General features: G+C 37.0%; 1 protein-coding gene across 5 annotated transcripts in view; it reads right to left on the reverse strand.

The window, feature by feature from the left end:
* DIAPH2 (diaphanous related formin 2) overlaps window positions 1-16,124 on the reverse strand; it is a 235,640-nt gene that overhangs the window by 206,609 nt on the left and 12,907 nt on the right. For 3 of the 5 annotated variants that reach the window (XM_062627438.1, XM_062627442.1, XM_062627437.1), the window contains exons 2-5: window positions 11,642-11,674; window positions 9,125-9,301; window positions 7,389-7,493; window positions 3,141-3,161 (exon numbers count right to left, since the gene is read on the reverse strand). In XM_062627438.1, the coding sequence (XP_062483422.1) occupies window positions 3,141-3,161; window positions 7,389-7,493; window positions 9,125-9,301; window positions 11,642-11,674 (336 nt within the window). The remainder of the gene's footprint in view (window positions 1-3,140; window positions 3,162-7,388; window positions 7,494-9,124; window positions 9,302-11,641; window positions 11,675-16,124) is intronic. The other 2 variants (XM_062627439.1, XM_062627441.1) reach the window with 2 other exon arrangements.

Here is a 16,124-nt window from a genome sequence, read left to right on the forward strand (position 1 = left end):
ATTTTCTGAAATCGACTTCTCAGTCTCAATCCACTCTTACCTCCAGCCATTATAGCTGGAATGCTACAAGTAGGTGCTATTTTTTATTTATTTCCCAATTAAAAGCAAGTTTGATTGGAATACTGTTTTCAGTTAATGCTATGCCTTGACATGGATCAGATTTTAGTATTTAAGTTTCTCGTTCACTTTGAAGTAAAAATTTTCAATAAGATATATGCTTTATGTAAGAGCATCTAACAAAGACAAAGGGAAAAGCCAAGTACAAGGGACCTCAGGTCAGGGACAAGTTCAGTCCCACACCAGATGGGAAAGAACTGTGGAGCTCAGCTGAACCAAATGGACGAGCTGTAATAGTTAAAATACAAGATCAGAAAAACCTGTATAAACTACTCCTGTTTGAGGCACCAGACAATTCAGACCTCATCAGAACTCAGGCTAAAGCTAGGATCAGCTGAAGAAGTTCAAGTCTGTTACTACAAGACAGTGTTTACTTCAGTGAGGATGTTAGCAGCCAGCACACCAACTAAAAACCTCACAATATCACAGGTGCTCACTTCTATACAATTCACCATACCTGTTCCATACCTTGGAAAACAAATCACTCTTTAGACAGAAACAAGTAACTGGTACCAGCATAATTATTAATGAAGTGGGAGTAGTAACTCAGACTTTTCCCCTTCCCAATGACTAATTGTAAAGTTTCTGCATGCTCGCTATTAATCCAATTCTATTTCTATCTCAAGCAAAGAAACCACAACTTCTTAATCAGAGTATAACAACAAAGTCAGACAAGTTGATTCTATGATTCTAAGTTGTTTGGGGTGGGGGGAAAGGGTTTGCTTTTAGGAAATGAGTAAAAGCATTTCTAATTATTTTTTTTAATCCACATATACTCCAGTTGTTGCACATTGAACTTGGAAAAGCAGTACCACTGTTTAAGCTATGAGGAAACAGTCTTATCAGCTCCTGAACTAGCAATTCCAAGTCTACACAGTTCATGTCCACTCCACCCTGTAGATATTAACTAAACACATTAATTCAAGCCATTAAAAACAAAATTAACAAAACAATCCTAATTTAGACTTAATGTCCTAAAGATAAACAGAAGAAGCACAGCTGCCATTTCTGTGCCATTATCACTATCTATAAAAGCACAGAAAGGTCACTGCAGGCAACTAAAATGACAAGTGGGCACCAGGGTTTGAGAGACCAAGTAAAACTCGGGTCTTAACTTCCCATTAATAGCCAAACCTCTTCTCTGGAATTGTTACTACAAGCCAAAAAGTACTAGAATCAACAACCCGAAATGCTTCTCTTCCCCTACCAAAGTAAATCTGTAAATCTTCAGGAAAATAAATACATATGCCAGCAGATGCTATCAACTCCCAAAGATGAATCCAATAAATACATACTGAGAAGCAGCACACCAAGACGCATGCAATCCTTAAGCAATAATAATACTCTAAAAGCAGCATTTCTTGTTTTACCATTCTGAAAGTTATCTGTGCAAAAACATGCTTTTGACTCACAACTACTCTTGCTCTACATCAGCCCCCAGATTAAAAGGCATGGGGAAGAAAACATATTACAGAGTTTCTCCACTACCCATTCTGCATATACTAATTTCCTTTATAAAATAATCTCTAGCAAAGCAGCTGCTCAGGCTAATTCATGTCAGAAAGAAACTACATGACAACAGGAATTATTTGTAAGTGGGTTTAGTGCACTGAAATGGAGAATTACTGATTTGTCCCCTCAAAAATCAAATACCTTTAAATACCTTCATTATGCTTACCTATTTTCTTAATCAACATAGGAACCAGTACTGTTTATGAAACTAAAAAGTACTGGTGAATACAGACAGAAAAGCCTGTTTCAAGACTACTCTGAATGAAACAAACCCAACAGCAATTTCTTTATGCCTACATGCTATATCCTTATATAAAAAGTACAGATGAGGTCATGATTAGATAGTTTTAAATCATAGGTTGTTCTTTATTATTTTTACTACAAAATCTAAGTACTGCTAAATATCATCTGTAGTAAATCTTGCAGTACCTGAAAAGCCTGGTTTGAGTGCAATCAAGAATAAAGTCCATCCATAATTAAAAAGAACATCTTTGCTTTCAGCCATCATTTAAAATAAGTATGTAATTGTTTTCTTTTAATACATAAAATACGTATGTAATTAAAATACCATTTTTCCCCAGGAAACAAAAATTTGCTGATTTCAGCACAACAAATAAAGTCCCAAATACTTGTTAAAAACAAAAATTTACTAAATTTGATTATGATTCTATGATTCTCTGAAATTTAACCCTGAAAACATAAAGTGTAGCTGAGCACTTAATAAAAGTTATGCTGCTGTGATCCCATCTTATGCTTATTAATTGACCTTCTGAATCCTCTATATTAATTTCAGTCTCACTCCAATATGCAGCTGCTGACATTTCCTTGACAAACTATGAATACCAAGTCTTGGGACATAAAAATGTTACACATCTAATATGATTAAGTAAGCCAAATACTGTAAATTTAAGGTCTCAAGTGATTGCTTCAATTAAAAGCAAGTTAGCCTGAATTATTGGCTCAGTGAACAGATGAGTACCCAGTGAGTCTCCAGAAACTGGAAATAGATGCCTGAAAACTTTGTAACACATCCCTCAAAAGTGCAATCAATGTTCTTATACCGCTAAGATAAATGTGACTGAGGTAACTAATAGTTATTTTGATAAACCAATAACTTGGCCATAGAATCACAGAATGGTTTGGGCTGGAAAAGACCTTATGATCATCAGGTTCCAACCCCACCTGCCATAGGCAGGGACACCTCACACTAGACCATGTTGCCCAGGACTCCACCCAACCTGGCCTTGAACACTGCCAGGGATGGAGCATTTACTTCCTTGGAATTCTTTTACTTCAGGGATGGAGCATTTACTTCTTTGGGCAACCTGTCCAATTGCCTCACCACCCCCACAGAAAAGGACTTCTTCCTTACATCTAACCTGAACTTCCCCTATTTCAGTTTGAACCCATGCTCACTGATAATTAGATCAAAGTCCAAAATATTTGAGCCTAATCTCTCAAAATTTATGCGTATTCATGAAAAAAGACAAAACTATCATGTTCATACTCACCGGAACTTTACTTCCGACTATCTGCATGCAGTGGTCAGCCAAGAGAGGTTATTGTGTAAAAAAGATAATAATAATACATAAATAAACACAGCAAAGTACTTAGTAGGATGTAGCATCACACAATCTTAAAGTGTTTAATCATTAGTAGTAATAGGTACATGCTTTTATTACTTTATCGAACTGTTAAAGAGTTACAGCTTCGCAACAGGAAAACAATAGTTCTACTGGAGGAGAAATCATTTGAAATTCTTATGTTCCGCTGCTCAATCATCAGCATTTTACACATTTAGAAACAAATAACTAAATACCTCACTTAACATCTACATCTTGAAAGATTAATAGGTATGCCAGCTTGCTAAAATTATCCCGTCAGATATTTTCTACATGACACTGAGAAGAAACAAATGGCATACTGACTTCCTTGTACATAGAACAACTTAATTATTATGGAGCTTTTGATCTAGTTAGATGATGTCATCACTGAATTTAATTAAGTTTTCATCAGCAAAACCATAGCCTACAGTTATAAATCTAACTTGCATTTCATGAAAGCTCATATGGCATTTTTCTTCAACTGCTCAGTATGGATGCTTTTAATTACATGGATAATTAGGCAGTGATTTCCAGAATGACATCTCCTTTTTACCATGGAACAGCATCTCTGCATATTCATGAACAAGAAGCTGACTTTAAACAGAAGAAACTCTGCAGAAAGGCAGCACACCTCTGCCCTGTTCTATCGACTCCGCACAAATGTTCTGCCCATGTTCCCGTGAATACCAGTACTATAGACATCTGCTGAAATATTGTAGGTTTTCCCTCCCTTGTCAGCCCTTTGCTGCAATCTGATAGCAGCCACTTTATGGAATAACCTCTTTTACCTGATAAAGGGCCTGAGATAGTAAAATTCTGTTCAAAGATCTCAATTTGATTGTATCTGCTCAGTCTCCACCTGCTTCATACTCCGCATTTATCTCTTCCATTACTCTTTTAGGAAGTCTTTCACAAGACAGAAGACCCTGCAAGTCTTTCACAATCACCTCTTCTCTCCCATTCCTGATGAAGCTTCCTCAAGAAGCACAAGATGGACGGTCATCACCAGACAATCTCTGGCATGAGTTGTCACCAAGTTCAAGTATGAAACAGAATTCTGAGCTTTCACCATTTCCCCAGTGTAATTTCCACAGGCAACAATCTTTCTCTGAGCAAGAGAAAGAATCAGAAGCATAGATAACCACTTCACATGAAAAAAAATCTAGCTTTTAGCTTCCCTCCCCCCAAGGAAAAGGAAAGCTTTCATTCACCCATTGAAAAACAAGGTTTCTTTTCCCCTCAGAACTCTGAAGACAGCAGGTTTTTCAGAAAAGCATGGTCAACATGCTGCAGATGGCACACGAGGCAGAGAAAAGGAAGCACCAAATTGAAAAGTCATTTGGTTAAGATGACATCAGCAAGTGACTGATGTTCAATGAGTGGACAGAGCTCAAAAGCCTAACCAAAACAGACTTCAACTGGAAGAAAAGTCGCACCAAGTGTTAAGTGTGTTTTGTGAGCTCTAAGCAGAAGAAAAAGACCAAGAATTTTCAGTATAAAAAAAAGGAAGACAGATGAACAGTAATCTGTGACCAAAGAAAAAGGTAAAAAGTTGTAAGAAAGTTCATTTTGAATGTGATCAGCATTTACATGGAAGACCTGAAGGAGGTCTGAAGAAAAGAAAGTTTGACAATTCGTGATGCAGTAAAAACTGGTTAGGGCTCAAAATAAACAGTGAAAATGAGGGTTTTCTTTAAGATCCCAATCAATGTTTTACAATTGAGCTCTGCTTTTTCTACTTTTCGGATCAGTTAAGATGATAGCTATTTAAAAGGTAAATTAGAATAATGCACTACAGAAAGGTCATTTATATTTCTGAAAAACCTTCAATTACTCCATTCAAATGCCACGATTCAATTACAGGTAGGATTTCCTGAAGCACAAAAACTTCCATCCAAGCCCTTTTTCCACTACAGAAAACATTTTGCATATGGATCAAACATCCATACTGGCACTGCCTTCAGCTCAAAGCGCACATGCATGTATGAGGACATTTTGGGATGTTTTTTTGATTTTTTTAATTGTTAGTACATTTTGGCAACATATCTGCAACTCTGTTAAGTTTCCCATGCTGTAGCACAGGCAGCGGCAGTAATGCAATCTGTTAAAGTTGTCAGCAGTTAGACATGCAATGGCAGCCATGCTTTCCTTACTCAGTGATGAAGTTATGGTACTTGAGGCAACTACATTTCAGTATTAGTATATATAAGATCACCATCATCCAGCTACTTTTTAGGAAAGGGTTGCAAGTACTTCCATTGTACAAGTTTCTACTGCTTCAATATTTATGCTTACTAAGAAAGATTTAAAATTTATCATTGATCAAGTGAAGACCAAAATCTTAAAACACATAATCAACAGTTCCCCAAAACAGTGTAAGCAAAGCATATTAACAGCAAATTGCATAACATTCACTGCATAAGCTTGAGTAATTCTCCAATAACTTGCATGTTTAGCTAAAGCATACTTTAAGCACTGGCTTCCTTCCAGGACAGAATAAAGGACTGTGGATTTGGTTTAAGATGAACTCATGCAGAAACATCACTCCTCTCAAATGCAGATCCCTATTTTCATATTATAATGCAAGGTTTTCCTCACCTGAGTTTATAATGTTTAATGGAAAGAACTTGCATTTAATAATTGCATGTCATTTTAGTTTTAATTATTTAAAATTTAACTCTACAGAGCTTATTTTAAAGGTTCAAATAAGACCAATCAACTGTACTGCTTGGAGTCCACAGTTATAGACTCATTAGGCAGATACCAATGTAATCTTATCTGCCACTTATTTCACTAGGAAATAAATTATTATTTAATGCTATCTGTATGTCTTATGTAGTGCTCCAACTCAGCTCTGTAGAACTGCTAGCAGTGCTGCCACCATGCATTTTAGCAATTATTCCATACACAGTCTTCATTTCCAGTAACCTTTATTACACACCATAACTTAGGAGTGAAAAAAATGAGATTCATCCTCATTTCCAAATAAAATCATGTGCATTACCTAATTTTATCAAAGAACTATGCTAAAAGCAAATTTTATCACTTCAAGCATACTACTGCCCCTTGGATACCCAAAGCTACACACACACACACTTCCCCCTGATACTGCAATACATACAGTTCGTCAGAATTCACCACTAGTTGCTTTAGTTATTTATAGAACAAATAGTGCACAAATTGGGACAAAATCTGTTTCTATGAAAATCACAATAAATATATCCATATGTTTTATCCGACATGCATGAATTTCTGGGGCAAATTCTCCCTTTACATGGTAAGAACTATATGTGCCATACTTATTTTTAACACAACCATCACTGATGTATTTTATAACCAATTAGTACTAATAGTCCCACTGCAGAGAATAAATTGCAGGTTGTCACTATATGAAATTGTATTTCTCAACCCCAAATGATGGGGCTTCTTGTCAGTTTCGTACACTTCACGCACCATGAAAGAGACTTCAAAAATTCTGCATGAAGGATCCATAAACTCAGGGTTAATTGATCAACTTAAGTACAGAAAATGACCAAGATGATTTAAAGGTCTGAATATGTTTTTTTTCTACTCAAAATATAATTTGAAAGTTATTTTCAGACCATCTTTTCACTAAAGGAATTGTTTTATTTACCTTCAGAACATTTGCTAGCGATTTAAGCCAGCGACAGTGTTCAACATACTCTAATTAAACTAAAACACTGACTTAAATTCAATCTTAAATACTTGCAATATTTTGATTCCTGCATTTTAACACTGCAAATCATACATCTAGTATGTATGTCATTGCTGAAACCGTGAAGTCATGCTATCCCTTCCGAAAACTTACGGTACCACTAATTTGTAACATGAAGTCCACTGAAATGAACTCTGGTTTCATCTATTACCCTACATCATTGGATTTGCAATATCTTGTGGTTTACAAGAAACCCTCAAGTTTTTACATTGCCCAACAGCTGAAATACCAGCTAACCCTTCAGATGCAGCTGTAAGCATTTAAAAGTGTATTAGCGAGTACAGACTCATTTCTTTTTTCTCCTACTACTCTTAGGAGATAAATCTCGACCAAAACCATGAAAGTTTCAAGCTTGAAAAACTAACACTCACAAAGCTAAGCTCCTTACTTTCACATGTCTTGGAGAGTTGACTACTTACGGATTTGGCAGTTGCAGAAATGTACTGGATAACCATCTCACGTTTTGTGCTCAAGTCTTTATCTCTTAAAGGAGCTTTCCGTTCTTCATTTAGATTCATGTCTTCCTGCAAAGAAACAGGCCACACAACATCAAGACTATTTCATGCTTTTTACTAGCTTTTGGGTTTTTTAATACTCCTTTTCTTCTACAAATGGCTCACACAAGCAGAAATCACTTTTTCCAGCTTCTTGGCATTTGTGTATTTTTTAGCCACCCAATTTTCTCATTTTATTCTGTCACTTCAAGTGTTCACAGTCTTCAGGACTTAAATTTGTAATTGCATCAAGGGTAGTTACCATTCATGAAATTTGGCTCAAGAAATAAAACTAGAGGATGAACCCTGAAATACTACACCTCAAGTTGTTAAGTGTTAACTCTTGGGAAGTTCCTGTGTTTTTTTATAAAACCTTATCATAAGACACCATTCCTGCACTACCTAATCATAAGGCTGTTATTACCTGGATTATTAGCTTGTGGTAGGGAATAGATGTGAAGGTGTTCCAATTGATGTATTTAAAACAAACCTCAAAATCCAAATATTCTAGTAGATTAAATCTTTATATAGAATCATATAATAGTTAGGGTTGGAAAGGACCTTAAGATCATCAAGTTCCAAGCCCCCTGCCATGGGCAGAGACACCTCACACTAAACCATACCACCCAAGGCCTCGTCCGACCTGGTCTTGAACACTGCCAGGGATGGAGCATTCACAACCTCCCTGGACAACCCATTCCAGTGCCTCACCACCCTAACAGGAAAGAATTTCCTCCTTACATGGAATCTAAACTTCCCCTGTTTAAGTTTTAACCTGTTACCCCTTGTCCTATCACTCCAGTCCCTAATGAGGAGTCCCTCCCCAGCGTCCCTAAGGCCCCCTTCAGATACTGGAAGGCTACTATGAGGTCTCCTCATATTGGTTTAGTGTGAGGTGTCCCTGCACATGGCAGGGGGGTTGGAACTTGATGATCTTAAGGTCCTTTCCTACCCTAACTATTCTATGACCTTAAGGTCTTTTCCAACCCTAACTATTCTATGATTCTATAATAGAGCTACATAGTGAAACAGGCCAGTTCTTAGTCCATAATGACTGTACGGAAGTTAATAATAATTTTAAAGGATAAAACAGGAAACTACTTTTACCAATAGTCAAAAGACTGCAATTTCCAACACTTTACGTATCAACACCAATGTGAATTGCAGAATTGATACACAGCTACTTCTTTCTGCAGTACTAATCAAAAAGGTTGCTTGTGAGTAGAATACAAACCTTGACAGAAAATAAAACTGTACAAAAATTCAGCTTTCTAAACATTAAGATTTTACTAATGGAAATTACTGTTTTCCAAGGGTGTTTACTTAAGTTTATTAACATCTATCCTTCAACAGCAGTATTTAATTACAGCAACTAAGGTCTATAGAGGTCATCTTAATGAAGCAATCAACAGCTTAAGATTTTCATTCTTGTTTTTTTGCCTTTGTTTTGTCTGTAGAAGTAGATCAAGTAATTACAACATACATAGTACCAGCATTCTGAGTTATTCAATTGTCCATGTGCCAATTTAGAGAGGTCTACAAGGCCTACGCTATGCCTTCCCAAGTAGCTAATACTTCAAAAATGACATATGAAGATCACTACTACATAATTAATTCCAACATGAAAACAAAACCTCATAAAATGATGTAGCACATCTTACCATCATTTTTTCGAAGAGATCCATAACTTCTTTTTCTGATAAGTTCAAGCAACGCTCATCAACAAGTGCCTGAGCAAGTGGGATTTCACTTATAGAAGGTTGAGAGTCAATAGGATGCTGAATGAGAGGTTTCTCTTTTTTCACTGCTGATCTTCTAAGGCTTGTTATTCTGTCACGCTGCAAAGACATCCATTTAAAAATAAGCAGAAATAGAAATATGGGAAAGCAGCCAATTACATGGCAGTAACACACACATTTTTAGTTAATCCAAGCAGCAGAGTTAAAACTCAAACTGAACTGTAAGTAAAAATACTCTAACAGTCAGAGACAACATTAAAGGTAAACTCATGACAGGTCACATGCAAAAGGGATATCATTTCTCACAGTTTCAAAAGTATACCAACTATGTTAAACTCTTAGCATTGCAAAATCTTGAGTTCATCTTCTCACACTACTCCCTAATTATCCTGATAGTGAATAAATATGGTACCACAAAGGCAATGTCCAAGCGGTCCTTCACCTGAAGAGCTATAAGTCTTTGGAGGACAACTGAAAAAGCCAGCGTTGGGAAGGAGGTACTCACAAGTTCATCAGGCTTATAAAAAATTCCTGCTAAATCAGAATAAAGTTTTTAGAGGAATTAATGCTCCAAGTATAGTTCACAATTCCTTGACATGTTTTTGAGTACGAACTCCTGAAATTAGTGCTTACTTTTAAAAAGCAAGGTAATGGATTACCCACATAGAAGCAGCCACCCATAGTTAAATACACAGAACAGACATTAGTGAAAGCATGTCAGACAGTCTGCAGTGACGTTTCACTGGTTAAGGCTGACTTGGTTTATACCTTATACCAAACCCCCCACCTTTCTGTTTTTAAAGCATGCTTACTCAGTTAATTTGTTAATATTGGAAACAACCAACAAGAGCACCTTCCTTATAAGGCCATTTATTACTGTGGTATTAATATATAACTATTCTGAACAAAGTAATCTTTTTCAAGTTAATAATACTGCCTTTATACATATATGTTCATTTTGATAACATTTTATCTACAGCGATTTTTCTAAACCCACTGGGTTTAGATAAACAAATACCAGGGTATTTGTTTCAGGCACTGAACAGCCTTATGAAGACGTGCTTTCATCTAACAGCAGCTTATGTAGGGCTACCAGTATCATTCATAGCAGTTACTGCAATCTCTATGAAGACATGGACAAAAAGTGTTTTATTTTCTATAATTAAACAATCACTGTGAAACATGAAAAGTTCAGTGGAATATTTCCTTTGTAGGAAACCTGATTTCATTATGGATTAGTCCACTCAGGAGTGGAAAAATTTGACCAAGTGCTGTGGAATATGTGTAAGAAAGGTTCGTATTTTTGTTGTTCCTTTTCTTTTTCTTGATTTGTTATGTTGGGGTATTTTCTGAGATCCTGTAAAGACTACCTTACATTTTTGAAGGGCAAGTATCCCTAAATAAGCTGCATTCCCTTTGAGCTTCTTTGTAGGTATTTCTTCTTTTGTTTTGTTTATGGGGTGGGGGGGGGTGGGGGGTTGGGGTGTTGGGTTTTCTTCTTAAGTCTTACATTTGTGGACAGAAACACATTACCTACAAGGATATTGTTAACAACTTTAACAAGGCAACAATATCACTTTAATACCATTTTTTTCCTTATTAGAATAGTTTACATGACATTTTTTGGAACTAAAATTAGCACATGGCCTATTGAAAAGGCCAAAGGTACGACATAATGCCTGAAAGGCAGCATTCTATACACCAAATGCAGTTATATTGTTCACTTGCATTAAAATGTCCATTCAGCAGTCACAAAAAAAGAAGTTAAAATCAATTTCACCATGCTGCAATCTGTTTAAACAAATTTGTTTAATCAGATTGAAATACTGCTATCACTTTAAAGTCACAAATGAATCTTCTACATGATTCGTAGGCACAATTTCTTCATTTCAGACATGTGATGTTTAGTTAAGAGGCCAGCATGGTTTAACTATTACACATAGAAAATAAAAATTGATCATTTTACTGAAATCAATTTTGATATAAGTTTATGTAAAGGTACTTTACAACAGGTTTCAAAGTATTCAGTTATAAAAGAATACAAACGGGCCGTTTGACATGCACTACCCTCTTATTACCCAAAATTGTTCCATCTGAATCATGTGGCAACGCACTTTGAAGAACCACTGCAGATCCTTTACTGTTAAAAAGAAGGTCAAGAGAAATAACTTGAACTGTTGAATAACAGTTTCAACATATCCACGGTATTACTGAAGTACTTAGAATGTGGTTAAAGAAGCTTCTCCAAAGAGGTATCATTAATTACTCCTCTTCAACTGAAGTTACAAATTAAAACCTCTGGGAATTGTAGCTCAGTTTTCTAAAAACTAATGCTTTAATATCCTTATAAGAACATGTTATATTGTCCACAACATTTGGAGTAAATTAGCATGCAGCGTGGAGTTACCATTGCAAATCAAGATGTTACAAAGACCTTACCACATCATCTGCCAAAGTTTTTATTTGAATATTCTATTAAAAAAAAAACAACACACACAAATCAAAGAAAAAAAGACAGCATTACCTACTGTTTCAGAATAAAGCCTGTATTTCATGTATTCTACCATTAAAAAGTACTTATTTCCAGTAAGTATTTTAACAAAACTGCAGCTAAATGAGCATGGAACTTACGTCATTTTATGTGAAAAAGCAGGCTTGCATCCCCTTTTACCTTGTCTTTTGTCTATTTAACTCATGAACCTGAAACTGGTAAGCTCTAGCACCCCCAGTCTTGCATGAAAATGCACAAAGATGTCTTTGAAAGCTTTCCAAAACATGGACTACTGGACTTCAAACTGAGTCATGAGACAGCTCATTTCTGACAGAGTTTTTGAGACTCGGAGTTGAGGAGGATTCCCTGTGCCCTTGCTTCTTGAGCCTCCTGCCAACTTCTCCTGAACACCAAGCAATGGAAATTTATAGACCCAGGGGTTGAAGCCTGTGTACTGATGATGCACAAACCAGTCACTGCCATTTCTCCCTCCCTTGTACCCTCTCATTTTTGCTTAACAGCAATAAAATCCTGCTGACAAAGATCATGGATGCTACATTTTAATTCACAGCCAGAAAAGCAATCTATATTGCATACCAATATAAATAATCATATCAAGGAAGCATTTAGTGAATAAACATTGCTCAATTTACACCAAGCAGTCACAAACAGGTAATTAAGGTCTAGCACTTTGGGGGTGTGAAAGCCAAGACAAAAAGTACTGCTGAGTTCTTTTGACAAGCTGCTGAGTTTCTGCATGGGGAAAAGTGGAGTAGTTGATTCATAATGACACAGCCCTGCAAGTCACTGGTTAGAAAAGTGTGACACTATTCCCCCAGACAGCAAGGTTTCAGATTCCTTGGTTATGTTCTCAGCAGCCAAAATGAGCAGGGTGCTTCTAGTTAACATCCCATTCCACTGTGTTAACACAACAGACAAGTTCAACGTTACTGGAAATGAACCTATAACTGCTTGACACATTTTACTTGCTCCTAATTCTACCTTCTGGCTACAGCTGTCAATACGGCATTTCTAAACAAAAGAATTGGCAAGACTTCACAAATAGTGGAGGAGGCATCACGGTGGGAAAGAGGAGCAATGTGTTCATATTTTAGAAGATAAACACACACGTATCCAGGACAGTGGGATGGATTGACCCTGGCCAGCAGATCAGTCCCTCACAGCAGGATGAGGAAGAGAATCAAAAGTGCAAAAGCAAGAAAAAAGACACAGGTTGAGATGAAGTGGAATTTAGCAAGTGAAAGGAGGAAAAAAAGAGTAGATGAAACAAATGATTCAACAGCCATCACTCATCACTCACTGGCAGCAGTGCAATACCTACCCAGCCTCTGAGCAACTGCTAGTTTGGATCCTCCACCCCCCCACCCCTGGTTTTATTGCTGAGCACAGCGTTATGTGGTATGGAATATCTCTTTGGTCAGTCTGGACCTCCCGGTGCGTCCCCTCCCTACCTCTGGCCTACCTCATCCAACCTGAGAGGGAGACACTAAGAAAGTAAGCCTTGACACTGGGTAAGCATTGTTCATCAAAAGCTGAAACACTGGTGGTTTAAATCAACACTGTTTTGGTGATGGATCTGGAATACAGCACCTATATGGGCAGCTTTGAAGAAAATAATCTCCATCTCAGCCTGACCCAGTTAATACAGCTAGAATAAAAACTTTTTCTCTTACTAATCCAGATGTTGGCACCAATATTTTAGCTTCCTAACTGACAAGTCTCAAACCTCTTCCTTACACCTCTCCAGTGTTTTTATTACCTGGATTTAATATGGACTTAAGAGATGAAGTAATACTCTAATCTTCAAATTAAAACTAGAATGCCCTTACTCTTGTAAACAGAACTTTTCTTCTTAATGGACATTATGAAGGAAGAAGTCCAAATGAAGTAAAGCCTAACCATGAATTCAATCCTGAGACAGCTATGTGAGCAAGAAGTTTTAAGACTCTTCATCTGTTTTAACAGTCACTGGTATTAGAAATGTTTTCTTCCCTTCTCATCTAAGTACTGTCAGTCTCTCCCAGAACCTGGAACAGGATAATCTACTCCATCTCTACATTTATATTGCAGTTGTCACTCAAGCTCCTCTGGGCAAAATATAGAATACTATAGCAAGATACCATACAGCATTTTTTCAGACATCTCAAGCACACTTCCCAAATCTCCTTATGGTGCATAAGCTTACATTACTGCCAGTAGCTACTCAAGATAAGCAACACATTTAACAGGTAGAAGAGAAACTGCAAGTAGCTGGAGGCAGAGGCAAGGTAGTTATGTACCTGCAGATTCTAACTGACACACAATTTTGACAGGCTCTTATACCAACAAAGAAATCATTTTTCCAGTCTGATTTAAGACTATAAACCTGAAGTAGTTTACCTCCCCAAGAGGAAGTTTAAGATATCACAGGTTTTGTAGTCAATCCTCTAGTATTATTCTTTCAGTCATCTATAAGACAGCCAGAGCATCACAAGGTGAAAAGAAGGCAAGCCTTTCCTACCTTGTTAAAGTCACTAACTCCCTGGTTTTAGAAGTAGGCCAAAGGCAAGGGGTTTGCAAAAATCTGTGATAAAAAATTGGCAGATGAGGGATATCAAACCGGTATTTGCATGTGTAAACACACATACAATTTAAGAAAGCCGCATATCATCTCTTAGTTTTTAAGAACGCAAACCACAAACTTCATCAACTCTTATACCAAAGAAATATTTCCTATTGATTTACATAGTTCTTCACTTCAAAGGCTTACATAACAGAATTTCACCCTGTAGTGTTTCCATTCCACCAACAGTTAAAAATATCATTTTCTTAAATACAGAGAACGAGCAACATTCCCATTAGACAATTTAACCATCTGCTAACATTCAATTTTGCTATTAAATGTAAAAAAGTATCTAGGAAATTGTGAAAAGACATCCGAGTTACCTTCACTGATGTGCAGAAACTGGAACTACAGACTCATTTAGGACTTTCAAAATCTTGATCCATGACAAAGTACACCTGGCATTACTAGTAAAATTAGTAATGACATATTTCTCAAAGTGTTTGCCTTATAGTAACTTTTTTGACACTTCAAGGAGAGTTTGCTACGCTTTCAAAAAGGACTTATAACAATAGTTGTAATCCATCTGGTGTATCAAAGATACTCAAAGTTAGCAACACTAATAGTTTTGTACCATTGTGGTACATTTACATTTGGTCTATATGACACCACACGGGAAACTCTTGTTTGCTTTGCAAATTCCTTAAATAAGCATTATTTAAATTAATTTAACTAAGGCTTAATCTATAACCTGAACATGAAGGTAAAACATTCCCTGGGGCTCTAAAAAACGAGACCAAGGAGCATGTGAACACCTTACACCATGCTGCCAAAACAAAGCTGGAAAGTTACTCCTGTTGACAGCACAGTCAGTGCTGTTATACTGCAGGCCGGCCATCATCTTCCCAACCAGAAACCTGCCTGGTTTTCCTCAATTACTCTAATTTTTTCCTCAGGAAACCAACCTTCTAGAAACAAACTATGCTAGGAAAAGGAGTCTGACAACCCCTCTGCTAAATAAAGCCAAAGGGTCACCCAAGTTGGTGACTATTAACAGCAGAGGGCACCAATACTTTAACCACAGTGCGGGTAGATGGAGTGCCTCAGCACTGCTCCTAACCAGGAGGGAGGGGAGGAGAGGCCAGAGGCAAATGAGTCACATTGGATACCTGCCCTCACAAATGCCACTGCCTGGTCCTCAGGAGATGAGGGAAAAGGGCACCTTCTCACAGTGCCTCTGTGCAAGGGTAACAGAGACACCCTAAGCAGCAGCCTGCTCTGATGAAAATGGAGGCTAAAGAGAACTGAAATGGCTTCCTCATTTTTGTCTGATTGGCAGAACACTATTATGCTCCCAAAGCAAATGGACTGCTCTGAACTTCTGCAGCTGACTTCAAAGAATTCTTTACCAAAAAGTGAGCTAATACAGAAGTTGAAAAAATAATAGTAGACACACTTATATAGCCCTAATTTAAACAGTTCTGTAACAAGATATAAAGGATTTGAGGAAGGTAACTACCCTGGTTTTCTTATTTGTATCTGAAACAGCCATTACTGTTTTGAAAAGCTTACTTCAGACAATAATTTTTTGGTGTTAACTAACAAGTAAGCTTTAAAAAAAATCAGAGTAAAATTAAAGGTTTCTTCCAAAAGCTGCAGTTCCAAGTCAGTCTAAACCAACAAAAATGCTGGCTGCAAGAAAAAAGGGCAAGGGTGGCACCAGGACAGTCAGATCAGCTTAGACTACTGTAGAAACAAACTGTTTGAGAAAGCCTATTAGAAGCAGCAGTTTTTACATTCGCCAGTGCAGAGAAAAATACAGCAAGCTTTGGCATTTTCTGTTTTCTACTGCTAGAGTCCACACATTT

Source organism: Pezoporus occidentalis, unplaced genomic scaffold (assembly GCF_034315485.1).
Source record: "Pezoporus occidentalis ecotype Australia unplaced genomic scaffold, CSIRO_AGI_Poc_V1 ctg30, whole genome shotgun sequence".
NCBI lineage: Eukaryota > Metazoa > Chordata > Aves > Psittaciformes > Psittacidae > Pezoporus > Pezoporus occidentalis.